The sequence below is a fragment of the Thermoascus crustaceus genome (genome assembly GCF_041956765.1).
Source record: "Thermoascus crustaceus strain CBS 181.67 unplaced genomic scaffold VTN00scaffold_1, whole genome shotgun sequence".
NCBI lineage: Eukaryota > Fungi > Ascomycota > Eurotiomycetes > Eurotiales > Thermoascaceae > Thermoascus > Thermoascus crustaceus.
Window position 1 is genome coordinate 2114691 of NW_027192527.1, and position 16510 is coordinate 2131200.

A 16510-nucleotide genomic window follows, 5' to 3' on the forward strand; every position below is an offset into this window, starting at 1 on the left:
CTTTCGTATCGAGTCGAGTCGAGTCGAGTCGGATCCAAGCTGTCCTTTCTTGCTCGGTTGCACATAGGATATAACAAAAAAAGGGCCTTTGGAAGTCTGCATTGGGAGTGATAGCAGATTCGAACATCAGCTCTTATTTTACCCAGATCACCGGTTGTCAAAACGCTGAACTTGTTGGCTAATCCCGTGAGAAAGAGGAACTTGGGAGTGAGGAGGCCCCAGTAGGAATAATCAATTTCGCCAAGACTTGTCACTGAAAGGGGAAAAAGCCATCCGCTTCTCCCGTTGGCATGGCCGGCATGGCGTATATACCATTTAACAAAGTGAAAAAGGTCTTGCAGGATCGAGATTCCTCACTTCATGAACGAACGTCTGCAGTTCTTGCCTAATACGCACAGTTCCTGTACTTGCTCATATCACACCCTCATCCTCGCGGAATCTCAGCGGAACTGAACGGGAGCTATCAGCCCCACTCCACCAGCAAAAAGATGATGGGGAAAAGTTCAAAAAGGAAGATCCGGCCAAGCGGGACTCTTCAAGCTGGACTCGCGGGGAATCGAACCCCGGACCACCCCCATGCTAAGGGGGTATTATACCACTAAACCACAAGCCCTGTTGCTTATTAATTTATGTGGCAGCAGGAATTTTGAGGTCTGAGTAGCTTTGATGGGATGGAGATGTGAGGATTTGGAGACTCGGAGATATTTGTGTATGAGTGCACAGTTTGTGGATTTTTTCCCCTCTTGTGTGGGGCTCATTATGAAAGTTTTCTTGGTATCTCATGAAGTGTATATAATTCATCGAGAGTCTCCTCTCGTATGTATGTACTGTATATGCATGAGAATGGCGTTTCTCTAGGTTGCGCAAGTTGCATTACCCTATACCACTATGTGGTTGAACCGTCTCACTCGTCCAGAGGATGGTTTGGTGAGATGCGATATGTACATCTGAACAACCTACTCTAACTGAGAGTCGTATTGTCGTTCGTGTGTGTAATGTATATCGATTTGAGTCCTCCTGAATCTGGCCGATTGAAGCTGGTTGCGCTGTCTGAAGCGCAATGAGAGAGATGCTTCCAAGCCGAAAGTTCGAAGTTCGTCCAATCATGAGGAGTTTCCAATAGTGACCCTGTTCTTCGATCGAGCGAGAGTGCATGCGACTCCGTAAAACAAGTTTCCGTACGGATTGAACATAGTCTCTCGACAACCCAAGGCGATGGGACGGGAACGTGAAGATAATCAGATGACCAACCTGATAGTGCTCACTGATAGAAATCGTAACCATAATTCCAGGACTCATTGTTCCACATACTGCCATTATTTATGTACCGAGTGCCATCGCCGTTCTCGGTTTGCTCACTTGTGACTGGCACCGGCGTAGCAAATGCTGCTGGTCCGTATCCCTCGGAAAAGCCTTGCGCGAATACGCTTCCCGGGAACTGGTTCGGTAGCTCCCAGTCTGCTGTCAGGGGAATCTGCCACAGATCGGATGCCACGAACATGTTGTTGGAAAAGGGATATGCGTCGGGTGTGGCCGTCGAGGGGTAGTTTATCGCAGCGGCGGCTGATTGCTCGACATACGATACTGCCCCTTGTGCCAGGTCTAGCGTCGGACCATTGACTGAGACATTGCCTTGGCTGAAATCCGGAGCGCTTTCTGGAGCGGCGTAGTCGGGGGAATTGATGGCCGAGAGACCGTCGATGTTAGGAACCTGGATTCCGCTTCCTGACTCCAGGGGGGACGCTATTTGAGTTGTCTCTTGGACATTTTGGCCAGGTGCATGATCCGCCGCGTCCTGCTGGTCGGATAGTGAGGCCTGGATGGAAGATCTCTTCCCATTGAGCAATGTTCGATTGGCTTTCCGGGCTTTGAGGTCCTTCTCCTCCTTCTCGATAACGATTTTCGCTATTCTCTCGAGCACGGAACACATGTTGGCCATAAACCTGGCATTGTTATATACACCGTCCCCTGGAATAAGCGTGGCAAAGAACGTCACTGCCACGTTCAACGATCGGAGGTCCTCCCGGGACTTCGGATGCTTGGTATTCCGTAGAATATTTATAAAGATGATAATAACTGCAAGGAAGAGATAATATAGGAGAGACCTGAGTCTGGTTAGCATAGCCGTCGTGACTGAGATCGTGCAGCAGACTTACCAGATCCAAGCTATGTCTCCCCAAGGCATTGTAGTTACCAGTTTCAGTGAGTCTCTCGCAGCCTGCACGCAGATATTGGTTGAATAGGATGATTGGGCGCTGAGGGGCCTTGGGTGTGTATTTTGCTTGCATGGATCGTTTGTTAGATGAGGCGTAGAGAAGAAGTCATGAAGGAGAGGGATTCGATTTATCATTATGACAGAGTTGTAATAGGCAAGCTGAAGGCCGATATGAGAAATGCTCATCAGGTTATCGGCGTCTGCTGCTCCTTGGGGGAGTTGGTAATCGACTGGGTTGTCCCTTTTCCACTCTTCGAGTTCAGCATTTAGCTCCTTAACAGTGGCGTGGACCTCAAGTGAGGACTTGGTCAAAGATTTTGCAGAATACAATTTTCCGTATATTCGGCTCTTTATAACGGTGAGACGACAGAGCTGGCGAAAGAAGGCTATATTGCAATTATTATCCGCAGACGAAGTATATCCATCATCGTGATCATCTTCCGGGAGATCCACGTCAAAGTCGTCAACGTCTTGTGCTGGGGCATTCCCAGAGCGAATGCAGATACTGTGTAAGATCATGTTTAGCTTTACGGCATTTACTTAAAACATAAGGAGCTGCTTTACCTTTGATCCAGTATGTAAGCGATCCAAAACACCCTCTTTCTCTGTTCTTGCTCAACTGGGGAAAGATCCGTGCGAGTGACCCGCCTGTGAAGGCCTAGTTGATGACAGGATCGAATAGCCGCAGTCACGATGGGAAGAGCTAATTGAACCCCAGAGTTCCCTCTGAGAAAGAGTGTCTTGAGAGGCGTCAGTGAATCGATCAGATGCCGTCAAAGTTACCGAATAATAACATACCATTCCCAACAAAGCCTGGATGCTCAAGAGGTCCGTCCGACGTAATGTAAGTTCTGTCAGGACGGACATGGCGTTTTTGAAATACATCCAGGCTCTCTCATTGTCTCTTTCAGGACGCAAGCTGTTAGACAGCCTGTACCTGTAGGCCAGAGCAAGCATGACATTGATACTCGCCCACCGGGCCGCATCGTTGCATGTCTGCTGAGTATATTGCCATTCAACCAACCGCATGAACGTTCCCTCGTGGTACACGGGAAACAGAAAGTTAACAGTCCGAAAGTAATCTTTTAACAGGGAAAAGACTTCCGCTCTCTGTGGAAGTGGTTTGAAGACACGGGAAGCGAAGAGATCGTGATAGACATCAGGGCGCCAGTAGCTCGACGCGTCGTCGTTTGAAAATGAAGAGAATAATGAGTTTGGGAAGCTGTTATCACCTGTCTTCGCTCTTATCCATCGGATACCTTCTTCAGACAGGATAGATAAACACGAGGCTCGACCTGGAATGCGCTACATTAGCAAGTCCTTGAAAGTGAGAAACAGCGTAGAGAAAAAGACGACGGTGAGCCTACCAAAATAGCGGGGCTCTCCTCTGTTGTTTGTTCTGAGGAGGAAGGCGTGCTGCGAATGTCTACAGGCATGGCCCTCCGGGGAGGCCGACGAAACCCGTGATCCTGATCGAGCCCGTGACCCCATGTCTGTTGGCAATATCTGAATCAGCGACGATTCTCCACATCACCGAAGTCTGGAGTGCTGTTTTACCCTCTTCAGGTGCTTTCAGCGCCTCGGGATCTTCCCAATATCCTTCGTCATCATGTTCATCATCGTCATCATCTTCCGCGAGCTGCTCATCATCCTCGAGAACCATTTCCTCATCTACATAGTTCTGCGGAAGGACACCGGCAGCTTTCAACAGAGACTCGACCTGTTTCAAGCGTGTCTCCAGGTATCTGATGTGTTGTGCTCTATCAAAGTTACTCAGTGACGACAGCCCCTCAAGTATAGTATCGCATGCTCCGGGGCTGCTGAGACGGTACCTCTTGAGAGACTCCCTCTTCGACTTCCTCGTGCTAAAGACGCATCTCATCTTGTGCTGAATACACTGGACGCAGACCTTGCTCCGGCCTTTGAGTTCGCACTTGATCTTTTTCCTGCGACACATATCGCAAGCCTGTTTCATACGGATAACACGAAATTTACCATTGGTATCTTGCCCTTTAATACGTCCAAGGCCCGATGGCAACATTTCATTTCTTACCATTGAGGAACGCCTTCGAGACACCGGTTTGTGCTCGTTGTCATTGACACTATCCCATGTGACCGCGCGATCATTTTCTTCTAACTGCGACGATGATGGGAGACGATGGGCACCACCCGAGTCAGGCACACTTGCAGCAGCCGGCGACCCCGGATTCTTGCGCATAATTTCATGTAAAAAGGCTAAGGTCAAGCAGCTGTTACTGTGTTTCTATTCCACAGAAAGAAGGTTCCACGTCAGGAACATTGAAGAGATGAGGCCAGGGACCTAGTGGTTGGGGCCAAGAACGGCGGAGGCGTTAAACGACGGCCGGGTCGTTCGAAATCAAAACCAACCCCAGCGTCTTTGCCTATCGGAACTGGAACGCCAAGCCGGCTCCTGGTGGCGCGGATCCGTTTGGGCTGATGCTTGGACTTTTTTCGAGAAAACACGAAGAGATATGCGGTGAACGACGGATGGGGTAGCAGCAGGAGAAACAAGATATAAGCCTACCGCCTACCGCCTACCGCCCTGGAAAAGCAAATCAGTAATCCAGTATGCCTCGGAATCTCGGCAAGCGGCCGCCGCGTCCATGCCGTTTCGCTCGGACTTTAGGAAGAAAGCGATCCGAGAGGGGAGCGCCTGTCGGGCCTTCCCGACCGTACTTTTTTGGCCTCCAAGGTTTGCCTGTTCCGGAGTTTCCTGGCGAATCCACCAGAAGTCAAGACCCTGAAAATAGCTTTTGCTCCTGGCTACGCGTAGCAGAGCCCTAACCATGCCTCAACCAGACTTTCTAGAAGCTACGGCGCAGCGTCTCTATCAAGCTACAGGATAAGCTATCGATCGCTCGCTAAACTTACCCTGTTCTTGACAACTTGAACATATACTACATTTGGAGCAGCCTGACAAATTCAAAGCACGAGCACCTGTGTCCTAAATTTTAGATTATTAATAAATCAAGAGGTTAAAGCACTGGCCAAGCATGCGCCACCGTTGCAAGAGAGTAGGTGGAAGGTGGCATAGTGGCGTAGAAGCCCAGTCCCTTCCCCAGACCCACCCGGATTGTTATCTACTATGGGGTAGAAATACCTACCTATCGCTGCTCTGGGTTGACCTTCGTTAACGTATCTTATATACTAGCGACTTGACAGCCTGCTACCTAATTTTAAAAAACACATGGCTTTGTACCTAACTGAAAGATAATCTAGGTAAGCATTATGATAGGCTACAGATCCTAAGCGAAGCCAGTCTAGATTAAAATTACAATTACAATAAAAGTAGCTTGAATAGTGGTGTTGGCTAAAAAAAAAAGGAAGCCAACGTAACTTTTCCCTTGTCAGTTGTAGTCTCCTGCTTGCTCATTTCGATTAAAAATGACAATATCCTTTGAGAACTATGTACATTTGTACAGCGTATACTTTCATCCTCTTAGCTATGTAGACACAAATACAGCGTGACACACAGAGCCTGATGAAACACACATATATATGCATAATTCCAGAACCAATCACGAAAGTTTCATCATAACCTTCTGCTCATCAAACATAAGTGAGTACATGGCGGATACCATATATATATATCGTTCATCACGCAGGAACCTGAGCGCTCATCATGCGCCAGAAATCACAGCGCTGGCCCCGTCCGCCTTCCCACGTGTAGGCGTCGACGAGCTCAAAGTCCGGCCTCAGACCGGACCCCTCGTAGACCGCGATCTTCTCGTTCATGACGTCGTCGTGCTCAGAGGTCAGGTGGCCGCCGGTCTGGTTCAGGTTCAGCTGGGTCGGCTGTCCGACGGTGAAGGCCGGCCAGGATTCGATGGCGTTGGAAGCGTTAGCTGGGATGGTCTTGTTGATCGTTTTACCTGGGGTGCCGGTGGTGATGAAGCTGTTCCAGATCGCTGCCATAAAGTTAGAATGAAGGGTTCGGATCAATATGAATGTTAGATAGGAGCTAGTATATGCGATACTTACACATCATGGAAGTCTGGAAGGCCTGGGACATGGTGTCCGGACGAGGCCCGAAGTACGATGAGACATCGTACCCGTGAACTGCCGGGATGATCGAGTACTGATATTTATAGCTTGCTCTGTTTCTGTCGCTGAACGCCTCTGCCATCCAGTAGGATGGACAGACGAATGTGACCTCGGCGTACAGGTTCTGCTAGCGTTAGCCGGGGCACGTACAGGATAGGGGTTGAAGTCGGCATACATTTGCCCGCTGCTGTTGCCCGGTTCCCAAAGAGCTCTGGTTCAGCGCAGTTGGGTACCCATCTCCGGAGGTAGCAAACTTGGCCGCGTTTTCATTCACAGGAGCCGAGGTGGAAGGATAATAGATAAGAGTCTTATTCACATCGCTCTCGGTGAACAAGGGGAAGAGATCCCGGACATATTGCACGAAATCAGCCTCTGTTTCGATTTTCTGCGGAGTGAAGCGCGACCCTTCGTCGGCGTTGTTCTGTCACAGAAAACATCAGTAGTTGTCGCGAAGTGCTTTTCGACATGGATTACGTACCCCGACAAGCAACCTAACGCCGTTGACCTGCTTCTTGAGGAACTGCTGGCTAGGCAGCTGTTGCACGAAATCGCGGTCAGTGACAGGCAGGAAAGCCCACTGCCCGTACTTCCCCGTCGCGCTGACGGTGTAGCTGGCGTTCTGAAGAGTCTCCGTGTCCTTGGCCACAAGGCAGTCGAAGACGGATATCTTTGACTTTTGGGTTTGAAGACCGTCAAAGCATCCGGCAGCGGCGGCGAAGGTATAGTACATCTGCGAAGGCACGAAATCAGAGTAGCTGTACTGCATAGGCAGGTAAGGACTAGCGGCAATGGCCTGGAATAATATCAGCTCGGGTGATCTGTGAGATAGTTAACCTTGGGCGTTTACGTTTTGGAATAGCGTTGTCCCGACAGTTCCCCCGTAAGCCATGGCCAGAAGCATAACGGAACCACCACCTGAAGGGTCAGCCCTGAATCCCATGGAGAAAAGGGCCTTGAAAACAAAGGCTCACCTGCAGACTCTCCTGCAATGGTCACCTTGGTTGGATCACCACCAAAGAGATGGACATATTGCTGCACCCATTCCAAGGACAGATACTGATCGAGGATACCAGCATTAGGCGTTCCGAAACGCTTGACTTCATCCGACGAGAGGAAACCGAAGGCACCAAGCTTTTGCAATCAGCATCATCCATAGAAATAAAATCAGACTTGAGGATACGACATGCATACCCGATATTGAATCGCGATACCAACAAAGTTGTACCCGGAGTTCGAGATCAGGAATGGAATGTTCGCCTTGCCATCTCCCGTTCCATAGCCGCCGCCATCTATGGCGCTTTAGATATGTTGCTCCGCCACGTGAAATATCTTCTGCACTTACGGATCCAAACAAAGACCGGCAGGTTGGTCGCATTGGGTGGCGCATACACGTTGAGAAAGAGGCAGTCCTCGCTTTGCGCCGACGAGGCTGTAAAACGGGGTTCATTTCTTTTGAATCGTAAGCCTACGTCGGAAATACAACGAAGAGATTACTTACGGATATGCAACAGGACTTTGAGGACATATCTTTGGATACGAATTGGCATTCACTACTTCACTGCCTTTCGAGCCCGCCCGCGGAGGGACTGGTCGTTGCCATCGGAGATTACCAACTGGAGCCTCGGCGTAGCGAATGCTGTCACGATCCGGAAACATTAGCAACCCGATCTGTCTATATTGATTGATTGCGCATAGGGTTGCGCCTTACCCGAGCCACGTATTCAAACCAGTTGTCTCATTGTATACGCCGCGGTAGGTGGCATAGCCAACATCAACTTCGAGCGGATTGGTGGAGCGTCGCGCGACGAGGTGTGAATATGGATTGCCGACAGCCGCAGAAAACACCGGCAGGATAAATGTCGTCAACCAAGAAGCCAGCGCCAGAGCGCCAAGGCTCAGTCGGGATGTCGCAGAAATTCGTGCCATGATGCCTGTCTTATCTGCGCTCGCAACAGCGGCATCTTGCTCCAGGTCCCGGGGAGTTCCACGCCTTTTAAAGATGGCAATGACCTTGATCTATCTATTCACGCTAGGCAGCTCGATCAGGAACCATGTGCCCCATTCCTGCTGATTCAAGGGCGTGCAGATATGATTTCCGCACGGAAATGCCGGTCCCCATAGTTCTAGCGCCTGGTAGAGCTCCGATGGAGCTGGAAAAACAACGGGTACCGGACATCTGATTGGCCTGTCACCGTGGGGATCCCCGCAAATTCTTACTAGTCAATTGTATTGGACCACTGCTGCATTTAAAGCTAAACTACTGAAAAGCCTCCAGCTTATCCGCTTGTGCTTGCGGCATCCATGTTCCGACTCGGTACATGACCGGTCACCAAAGTACGGAGTACCCAAGTCTCTGCAATGACGTAGTAAACCATTGACTCCCATTGGCGCATTCCCCTGCAGCAATGTACAACCAAATTCAATGGCTTTCGAATACAAGATTTCCGGTATTTTAACTACTTTCATATTATAGAAATTCACAAAAATCATCTTTGGACAATGTAAACAGTTGATTATAAATGCCTTTTGCTTGTGTCACCGACCCCTCTTAATAGTGGATCTCCTGCTAAGGAACCACTCCGTACTAGGCCTGATCCCACATTCTCTCCAAACTTTGCCAGACCGGTTTGCAGAAGCTGACTGCATCTTGCATAACGCGACGGGCGATTTTAACGCATACCGCCATGTGACCTGTGTGTGAGTCTGGACGTTGGACTCTAGAAAAGACATTCTTGAATTGCGCCTCTCCACACAGTGTCACAATTGTGACCTCGACACACCCCGTTCTCTCCGGATGAGACGGTCAGCAGGTGGAGACTGAATCAAAATCCTTTTGTCCGGCTTATGGCGATTCCATGGCCTATCCTTGATTCCTTGCCAGAGCCGTTCAGGCTAAATTGCAAGTATCCAAAGTCACTCGGATCTTCGAGCTCCCTTGGCCCAAACCCCAGCTCCTTTTCTTCAAGCGGCATTGCTTATTCGGACAAAGCATCTATGCGATCGATTGAATAAAGTTAGTAATCGTACCTGATCTCGCATTTGAAAGTAAATATGCACCAAGTAAGGTACTACTCGGTACCTAAACCTGAATCAAAGCCGTGCGGGAAAAATAATTCCGAGTGCAAGATAATCGAATAAGTCTTATGTGGGGTCTTTCTCCGCACGTGTCGGACACCTCCCCGGTCCCAGTACCCAGCAAATCATAAAACGGAACTCGGCAATTACCTGCATGGCACATGTACTCCGTACTTTAGGTACCTATGCATTCCTAACTGCTCGACGGGGTCTGTAGACTGTAGGATGGTTTTGCATTTCCAGAACGTTCATACTGGTCTGGGGTATTATTCCCCTCCGTTCTGTCACCATACTTTGGAAGCGGGGTGATTCAAGGCCATATCCGCCCCGGTATTGGTAATTACAGCAATGTGGATTGATTTTCTATACTGGCGCTAGCTAGCTAGGTAGGTTAGGTAGGGTTGATAACATTAATTATTAATACACCTCTCAGCCATTAAGAATCATCAAGGTGATCTTAATCAAGTTCCTACGTACATACTTTAGAGAGTTGCCGTTCAGAAAAAACCGGCAGGAAAAAGCTTATAGACCCCGTTTCGGACATCCAATTATCACCGGTCTCCATGCTGAGTCCGACTGATTGTTAAACTGCTCCAGCGATAGCAGTGAATCGTACAGTACGGAGTATTTCCGACTACTTACCCTGCTTAAATCCTACGCTTCTGTATGAGTAGGAGACTTGAACGCCGTTAAGCTAGCCTCACTATACGCGATGGGGTTTCTCCATACTGCACTGCACTGCAGCTATACAGCCAGTAGTCATCTACGGAGTACTGTGCAGGTAAAACGGTAGTGCCCGACGTTGGGTACACACATGCGTGGACTAGCGCCACGCGCAGAAGCCGTTTAACCGATATCCCCATTATTCAAATAAACTGTGAGAGCCGACGGCAAGTGCTCGTAGAAACTTCTTCTCTGATACAGGGTCTAACCAGTCTGCTTATGTTCACACTGTCACTGTAGAGCTATCAAGGCATGTCAGCTGACCCAGTTGTGTGAATAGGCAACTATGTCTCCCGGTAACGGTGATGTAGGCCAGCTAGGTACGCAAAGTATATGAAACCTTGGAACAGCTTAGCCTAGACCAAAACTGACCACAAGAAAAGACGGATCCAAAAAAGCAGTTCTCCACCATCAGACACCTACCTAATGTATAACATATATACCCAAGATCTATCTAGCTGATCCTGCAGAAATTGCTGAAGTAAGGTAAGAATAGTTGCCAAAATAAACAGGTGGCCTCGCCCTTTTTATTTCAACAGAGATCTATAGATAGATTCTATAGATAGATGATATCTATCTGTACGTCTCAGTTATCTGGGACCATTATCGGCGAAGAGTTGTTTTTATTTATAAGGAGATATGGGGGCCTAATAATACAGTTTCCTGCCTCTATAGCCTGAGTATGAGTACAGCCAGCTGAGGCCCAGGGCTTTCCCTATCCAACCAACCATAGTGCCCTTAGGGTAATCATACCAGCCTTCTCTTTAGAAAAGGAATCGCTCTTGAGAGTAGTACTACTGACACTTCTACCCTCTCATCACTCCTTAGAGATGTGTTTTGGTTGAGGGATATATCTTGTTGGTTGAGCAAAATGACATGTGTCAACAACAGGATGAAAGAGGGATTGATCCATTCCACCTTAGTCCTTACCCTCCAACCATTCTATGCCCCCAATAAGGGCTCAAATCATGTGAAATAAGAAGATACCATGTGCCTACCTTTATACCTCCATACCTATCTTGCCCTGATTAGGGCGGGAACCTGTGTGATATTAGCAAACAGACATTTCAAATCTGCTGGTTGATAGCTTTGTTGTTTTCTTGTGGAGGCGGGTGGAATAGAGAAGACTCAAGGACTGTTCATTATTGATGACTTAATATGCTTGCCTCATAAGCATAAGGCATTGTGGAAGCATGTCATGGAGGTGATATTGTGGTCAAACCGAACGGGAGTTGCTTCAATCCGTCAGGTGATGGCGATCGGCGGTTGGGGGGGGGGGGGGGGAGTCGGAATCGATCATAGAGCTCATCTTAGCTTCAGCCTCATAGAGGATTACTAGACCTGGCACCGCGTTGAGGTGCGAGCCCATCGCCGGGATATCCGGGACCATTATCGGTAGATGTCTTGGGGTTTTGGACATACCTCTATCTTTTCCTGACGAGAACTACTTCTTACCTAGGCAGGTAAGCAGGTCATCAATTAATATGACTTACAATGCACAGTGAATTGAGACGATATGTGATGGGATGGTGGGATGGTCGAGGTGAAGGAGACTGACGAGCCGGACCCTAGGTCCTATATGTCGCTTCCAACCAAGATGCGATGTGACTGGTACCTCTAGGGTCGCCCCATCGACACTACATCCCACACAGACTGAGGAGCTTAAAGTGAGAGTAAGTATTCGCCTCCAAGACCTTCTCTTGATGTTATTCGCTTGTTTCGAGTACAGGACTGGAACGCTGGAGAAGGTTGCGCAACGCCCGGCTTGGCAGGCGGAGGTTGGGTTGAACCTTCCGTACAGGACTTACGAAACGAATATCGCCATCTCGTCCTCTCTCGAAAGCCATTAACCGAGCTGGATTCAAGGTCATCAGATCTTCAACCTTAGGTACAAAGACTGAGCCAAGCAGATAAAGAATAGCTCCCCGAATAATCTCCCAGAACGGGTAGACGGACTGGATTCCGAAGTTATTTCGCTTTGCCCTCCACCTTACTCCAGCTCCCCACTAATTCCCAAGCTGAACGCAGCTCTCACACACACGACCAAAGAGCGTTATACTAAAAAAAAAGACTGAAGGAAATTGGATATATCCCGTACATCATCATGTCAAGAGACATCCCAGCGTCCGGCCCATGAGCGCGGAACGACGAAAACTCCTAAGAACCCCACGTACAAAAAAGGAACGTTTGAGAAGACGTAACGTCCAGGAAGGAAGGAAAAGAAAAAGCAAAAGAGAGACTCAAACTTTGATTTTGTTCCTCAGGTATCTGTGCCGACGCCCTTCTTGGGTTGAATCTGTTTTTGCCCGCTACTGCTCTCGGAGACGCTGGCTGTCCTTTGCGGTTGCGTGATAGCTGAGCTGTCTTCAGGAGGAGCTGCCATCCGGGCTGCGACGTTCTCGTGCTTCTCCGTCAGGAGATTTCTCAGCCATCGGTTTTCCATCTCGAGCTGTGCGACACGGGCCTCGAGGGTTGCGTTCATCTCGGTGGCCTCCCGCACGGTTCGTTCGAGAGCTTGCTCTCGCTGCTTCTTCTTTATCCGAAAGCGGGCGCTGGCGGCCGTATTTCGTCGCCGCTTGTCCTCCTCAGCCGCGAGGCGGGACTGCTCCTCGAGACTGAGAGCGGAGGCAATGCGGTCACCGGGTGGTTGGGTGCTGTACTTGGTGTTGCCGACCTGACCATTCGGGGGAGAGATCGAAGAGGACACGTCCGACGGAGTGAGGTTGCCGGGTGCGTGGCCGAGGTCGTCAACCGGGTATGAGACAGATGGATATATAGAGTGCGGTGGATAAGGGAGCATCTGGTCAGGGACCGGATAGTTGATGTGCTTGTCACCTGCTGCGATTTGCATATAAGTACATGTACATGGACTGTTCGCACGTAGACAGTTCGAGGTGATCTAGTTTGAACACAACAACTAGAACGAGAGAAGACGAAGACGAAGTCACAGCAATGATAACAAATAATAGAAGGTTGACGACAAAAGACTGGGATAGAGAGCCGGTGTATTGTCCTCATGGTTTCATTTTTGACGTAGCATACGATAACAACCGGGCCGAAGCGGCGATAAGCGACGATCAACAGACGCCCGTTCTGCAATGTGCAATTGGAACATAAAATTGCGTGCTCATCCTGGAATCCCAGCGATTTTCTGCAAGGCCGAGAGGGGAGCAAAACGGGGAACGAAGACAGACCGAAGCAACATGGTAAGCGATGCTTCGTGACGGGCCCTCACGATGTCCGGAAGCAGGGTGACTTGAATTGATAAATCCAAAAAGCTTCGCCGGGCAAAGTGCAGAACGCTCGACCACGTGGACAACCAACAAGCATTCCTGGGCGAGGAATGCATACATCATCATTGCGCGAGGAACGAACCAGGCAGCGAGAAAATTGCGACAGAGAAGTCTCTCTTGCGCGACAGCTCTTGGGACTTACCATGATAAGCGTACATCCTGGGGTCGATAGGGCTGCGCTCGTCCTCGACGCTGTCGTAGGAGCTTACGGACAGGCCACCCAGGCCCTCGGTCTGGTCGTACTCCATGTTGAAGTTGGCGTTGGTGAAGGGGGAGATTTCCGTGCCCGCGTCGAAGGAGTAGTGCCGGCGCTCGGAGGCAGCTGGGTCCTGAGAAGATGAGGTGAAATGGCTGAAGTTTTCGACCTTGAAGTAGGCGGGCGCGGACTGGGGAGGGAGGTGTTTTTCTGACATGGCTCTGGCTCCGTGGTTGCAGCTCGAGCACGACCACGTTCACAGCACATCTAAACGAACCCCGGATCAGCTGAAGAGGGGAAAGGCAGGGCAGAATCAGATTTAACGGGCTGAGTCTGGTCAGTCGCAAGATATCCGTTCCTGTCGCATAGCGTCGGGCGCCAGCCGCGTGTAGGAGGGAGCTTCGCGGGCGAGATGGGGCGGTGAGTATCTACTTGCACACTGACTGGCGCGACCCTGAACGATCCTCTTGCTCTGCTGCCTCTGAGTCGCGGTTGACAGGTTGCGGTGGTGATCTTGTTATGCCGCTAAGGGTTAGACGATGGTCTGATATAATGGGGAAATGTCGTGATCGCGAGCTGCGGTTCGCCAGTCGCGTCTCGCAGCAGCCTCGGCCGGGGATTCGTGGGTTGCGGGCAGCGGATCGAGCTTCTGGTTGCGGCGTCGCCGACCTGGCCTGCCTAGATTCGAGATGCTGTCAGAAAGATGATGCTTTTCTATTTTCGATGGGGTTTCATACGTCTTAAAGGGCTGGATCTCCTGGCCATGCTATCGCGGACGGGAGAGGGTCCACGGACGTACCTCGACCACCACGACGATCCGGCACAAATCATGCACCCAGCTCAGCGCGCTACGCAACATGATTCGACCTGTCTGCTGGACGCGTCGTCATGGCCCCAGATGACGGTACAAGCGAGACAAGACGAGCATAAGCATCGTCTTGGCACTCGTGGCCGCCCGCTCTCCGCCCGCACGGCGGCAGCGATGCCCCTTTGGACGTGCTCCGTCTTCTAGCCTTCTGGAAGCTTGCATCTCGGGCGCGTCATCGCTCTTCTATTCAGCCTGATGTCCAGGTCGAACACGACAGTACGCCGTAAGCCATGTTCCCTTGCTTTCACTCCTTTTTCGAGTCCCTGTTACGTGCCATGATCTGGGCAACATCCTCTACGGTCTTGCCTCTACTCCTCTTCCCAACCCGCTCTTCTCCAAGGACCGTCTCTCCAGCTACCGTGTGATACAGCTCGGCAAATGCGCCATACACTCTTTCTCCGAGTCCCCGCCAGCTGCCCTCCGTGTCAGACGCCTCCCCGATGCCTCTCATTTCCTCAACCCACCGGTAGGCTTTTGGCGGCATGCCAGTCACGCCACTAGTGCATAGCGCCGCTGTATGAGGTGAGTATTCCTCCAGATGCTCCAACAGCTCCGGAAGGACCGATTCCCTCTCTGCAGTTGAAAATGAAAGGATGGAGAGCGCAGTGAGTCCTTTGGTCAGCGCAGCAAACGAAAGCTTGAGCGTCGAGGCCGACCCGATGTTCGGAGAAACGATCTTCATGTTGAGGGCCTCTGAAAGCTTTGTAAAACTTGGTGGAAAGTCGACAGTGCCCGAGATTACCAGGCTCGATCTTTTCCAGCGCTTTGTCTGCGGGTCTTGCGATGGCGGGGCCCCGATGATCCCGCCGTCAAGGAACTGAAAAAACACTTCACCATCATTGGATGATGACAATGTAGAAGAAGGTGCGAATATTGACGCGATTTCTCTGGCCTGACGCGCGGGAGTGGCATTGAGATCGATATAGCATGGCTTCGACCGCGTCCCGAGCCGTTCGTGATCCGGTACCTCCGCTCGTTTAGCCATTGTGTCAGGCAATTGACATGCAGTGGCTACGCGACGGGCTGTGGCCAGTGCATCCCGAGGGGGGACGATAGATAAGATGTAAAATCAGACTGTATGACAAGATCCTGGTCCGATGGCAGAGCCTCCATCGACGCTGAGTGGATGCGGGCGAGAGTGTCTTCACTGTAGAGAGGTCAGCCTCGAATAATCAAAGCCAACAAGCAACACCAAGCTTCTTCAGTAATGATAGATCCATACCTCCTGCCAAGGCACACCGTAAGCACGCGGTAGTCGTGCGCCTGCAGCAGCTTGGCTATCCCGAGACCCATATCCCCGATGGAGAGGATTCCGACCGAGACGGGACGCATGACTGATCGGCGACGTATGCAATAAATGAACGATTTATGTAGCACAGGCAGGAGCACGGTTCAACTATGCCAGCCTAACTGTACTCAGTACGAAGTCCCGTGGACTTCTAGGCAGACGTTATGAATTCTGTCAAAAGTAGGTCCCTGGTGTCTAATGTCCGACACGGTCGGCATGTGGAGGGTCCCCCTAGGGTACTTAAGGAGCCACCCGTCGTGCGGGGCCCCTCTTCCCAGACTGCTAGGGTCGTCCTCTTTATTAATATCAAACGCGTGTCATACCGATGTCTCGATAATGCCAAATCCGCCAAGATACGTTCAAGGGTAGCACTGTGCTACCCAACTTCTCGAGTGCTTAAACCCCTATCCGGTTCCCCCGCTTAGATAGATCTTGATTCACTCCAAGCTTATCTCTGCCTTACAGAACAGCGGTGTGAACCCGTTGGATGATAACGGCAGCCCGCCAAGATTCGCAAGAAATGATGAACATTGGGCAATCTGCTTACCTACCTATTCTATCGCTATCTTCACTGCTTCCAGTTTCTGTTTATTACGGCTGTTGGAACGCATTTTCTGCTGGCGTGTACAGTACCTGCCTATCGCTACCTACCTAAACCTTCCGCTCAAAGATCGTGGAATCTACCTAAGACAACGCAGCAGACTAGGTACCTACCTAGGTTACAGCTCTTCAGCTCCTTAAAAGATGGCCTTTTTTTCTTTTCATTTTCTTTGATTGCCTTACAAAC

At 50.3% G+C, this 16510-nt stretch overlaps 7 protein-coding genes and 1 non-coding gene across 8 annotated transcripts; all 8 read right to left on the reverse strand.

Annotated features, from left to right (window-relative positions):
• Positions 1–541: 541 nt before the first annotated feature.
• Positions 542–613, reverse strand: VTN00DRAFT_t39. Its single transcript has one exon. It is a non-coding gene; the product is annotated as a tRNA-Ala (tRNA).
• A 648-nt stretch (positions 614–1261) lies between these two features.
• On the reverse strand, positions 1262–2185 carry VTN00DRAFT_750 (uncharacterized protein; the record flags this gene model as incomplete). The annotated part of the gene is made up of 2 exons (XM_069434250.1): positions 1262–2105; positions 2157–2185. 2 exons carry the CDS (start codon positions 2183–2185, stop codon positions 1262–1264), a joined length of 873 nt encoding a protein of 290 aa, XP_069291457.1.
• A 645-nt stretch (positions 2186–2830) lies between these two features.
• Positions 2831–5024, reverse strand: VTN00DRAFT_751 (uncharacterized protein; the record flags this gene model as incomplete). The annotated part of the gene is made up of 7 exons (XM_069434261.1): positions 2831–2955; positions 3014–3066; positions 3153–3510; positions 3583–3708; positions 3773–4181; positions 4269–4450; positions 4775–5024. The coding sequence occupies 7 exons, from the start codon at positions 5022–5024 to the stop codon at positions 2831–2833; spliced, it is 1503 nt and encodes a 500-aa protein (XP_069291458.1).
• Positions 5025–5833: 809 nt separating this feature from the next.
• On the reverse strand, positions 5834–8206 carry VTN00DRAFT_752 (uncharacterized protein; the record flags this gene model as incomplete). The annotated part of the gene is made up of 10 exons (XM_069434272.1): positions 5834–6144; positions 6218–6404; positions 6456–6701; positions 6759–7073; positions 7128–7195; positions 7252–7411; positions 7472–7569; positions 7623–7729; positions 7779–7916; positions 7989–8206. 10 exons carry the CDS (start codon positions 8204–8206, stop codon positions 5834–5836), a joined length of 1848 nt encoding a protein of 615 aa, XP_069291459.1.
• A 4132-nt stretch (positions 8207–12338) lies between these two features.
• On the reverse strand, positions 12339–13784 carry VTN00DRAFT_753 (uncharacterized protein; the record flags this gene model as incomplete). The annotated part of the gene is made up of 2 exons (XM_069434283.1): positions 12339–12916; positions 13514–13784. The coding sequence occupies 2 exons, from the start codon at positions 13782–13784 to the stop codon at positions 12339–12341; spliced, it is 849 nt and encodes a 282-aa protein (XP_069291460.1).
• A 308-nt stretch (positions 13785–14092) lies between these two features.
• Positions 14093–14426, reverse strand: VTN00DRAFT_754 (uncharacterized protein; the record flags this gene model as incomplete). Its single annotated transcript, XM_069434294.1, has 2 exons — positions 14093–14245; positions 14367–14426. 2 exons carry the CDS (start codon positions 14424–14426, stop codon positions 14093–14095), a joined length of 213 nt encoding a protein of 70 aa, XP_069291461.1.
• Positions 14427–14679: 253 nt separating this feature from the next.
• On the reverse strand, positions 14680–15420 carry VTN00DRAFT_755 (uncharacterized protein; the record flags this gene model as incomplete). Its single annotated transcript, XM_069434305.1, has 1 exon — positions 14680–15420. One exon carries the CDS (start codon positions 15418–15420, stop codon positions 14680–14682), a length of 741 nt encoding a protein of 246 aa, XP_069291462.1.
• A 26-nt stretch (positions 15421–15446) lies between these two features.
• On the reverse strand, positions 15447–15767 carry VTN00DRAFT_756 (uncharacterized protein; the record flags this gene model as incomplete). The annotated part of the gene is made up of 2 exons (XM_069434316.1): positions 15447–15582; positions 15658–15767. 2 exons carry the CDS (start codon positions 15765–15767, stop codon positions 15447–15449), a joined length of 246 nt encoding a protein of 81 aa, XP_069291463.1.
• Positions 15768–16510: the final 743 nt, after the last annotated feature.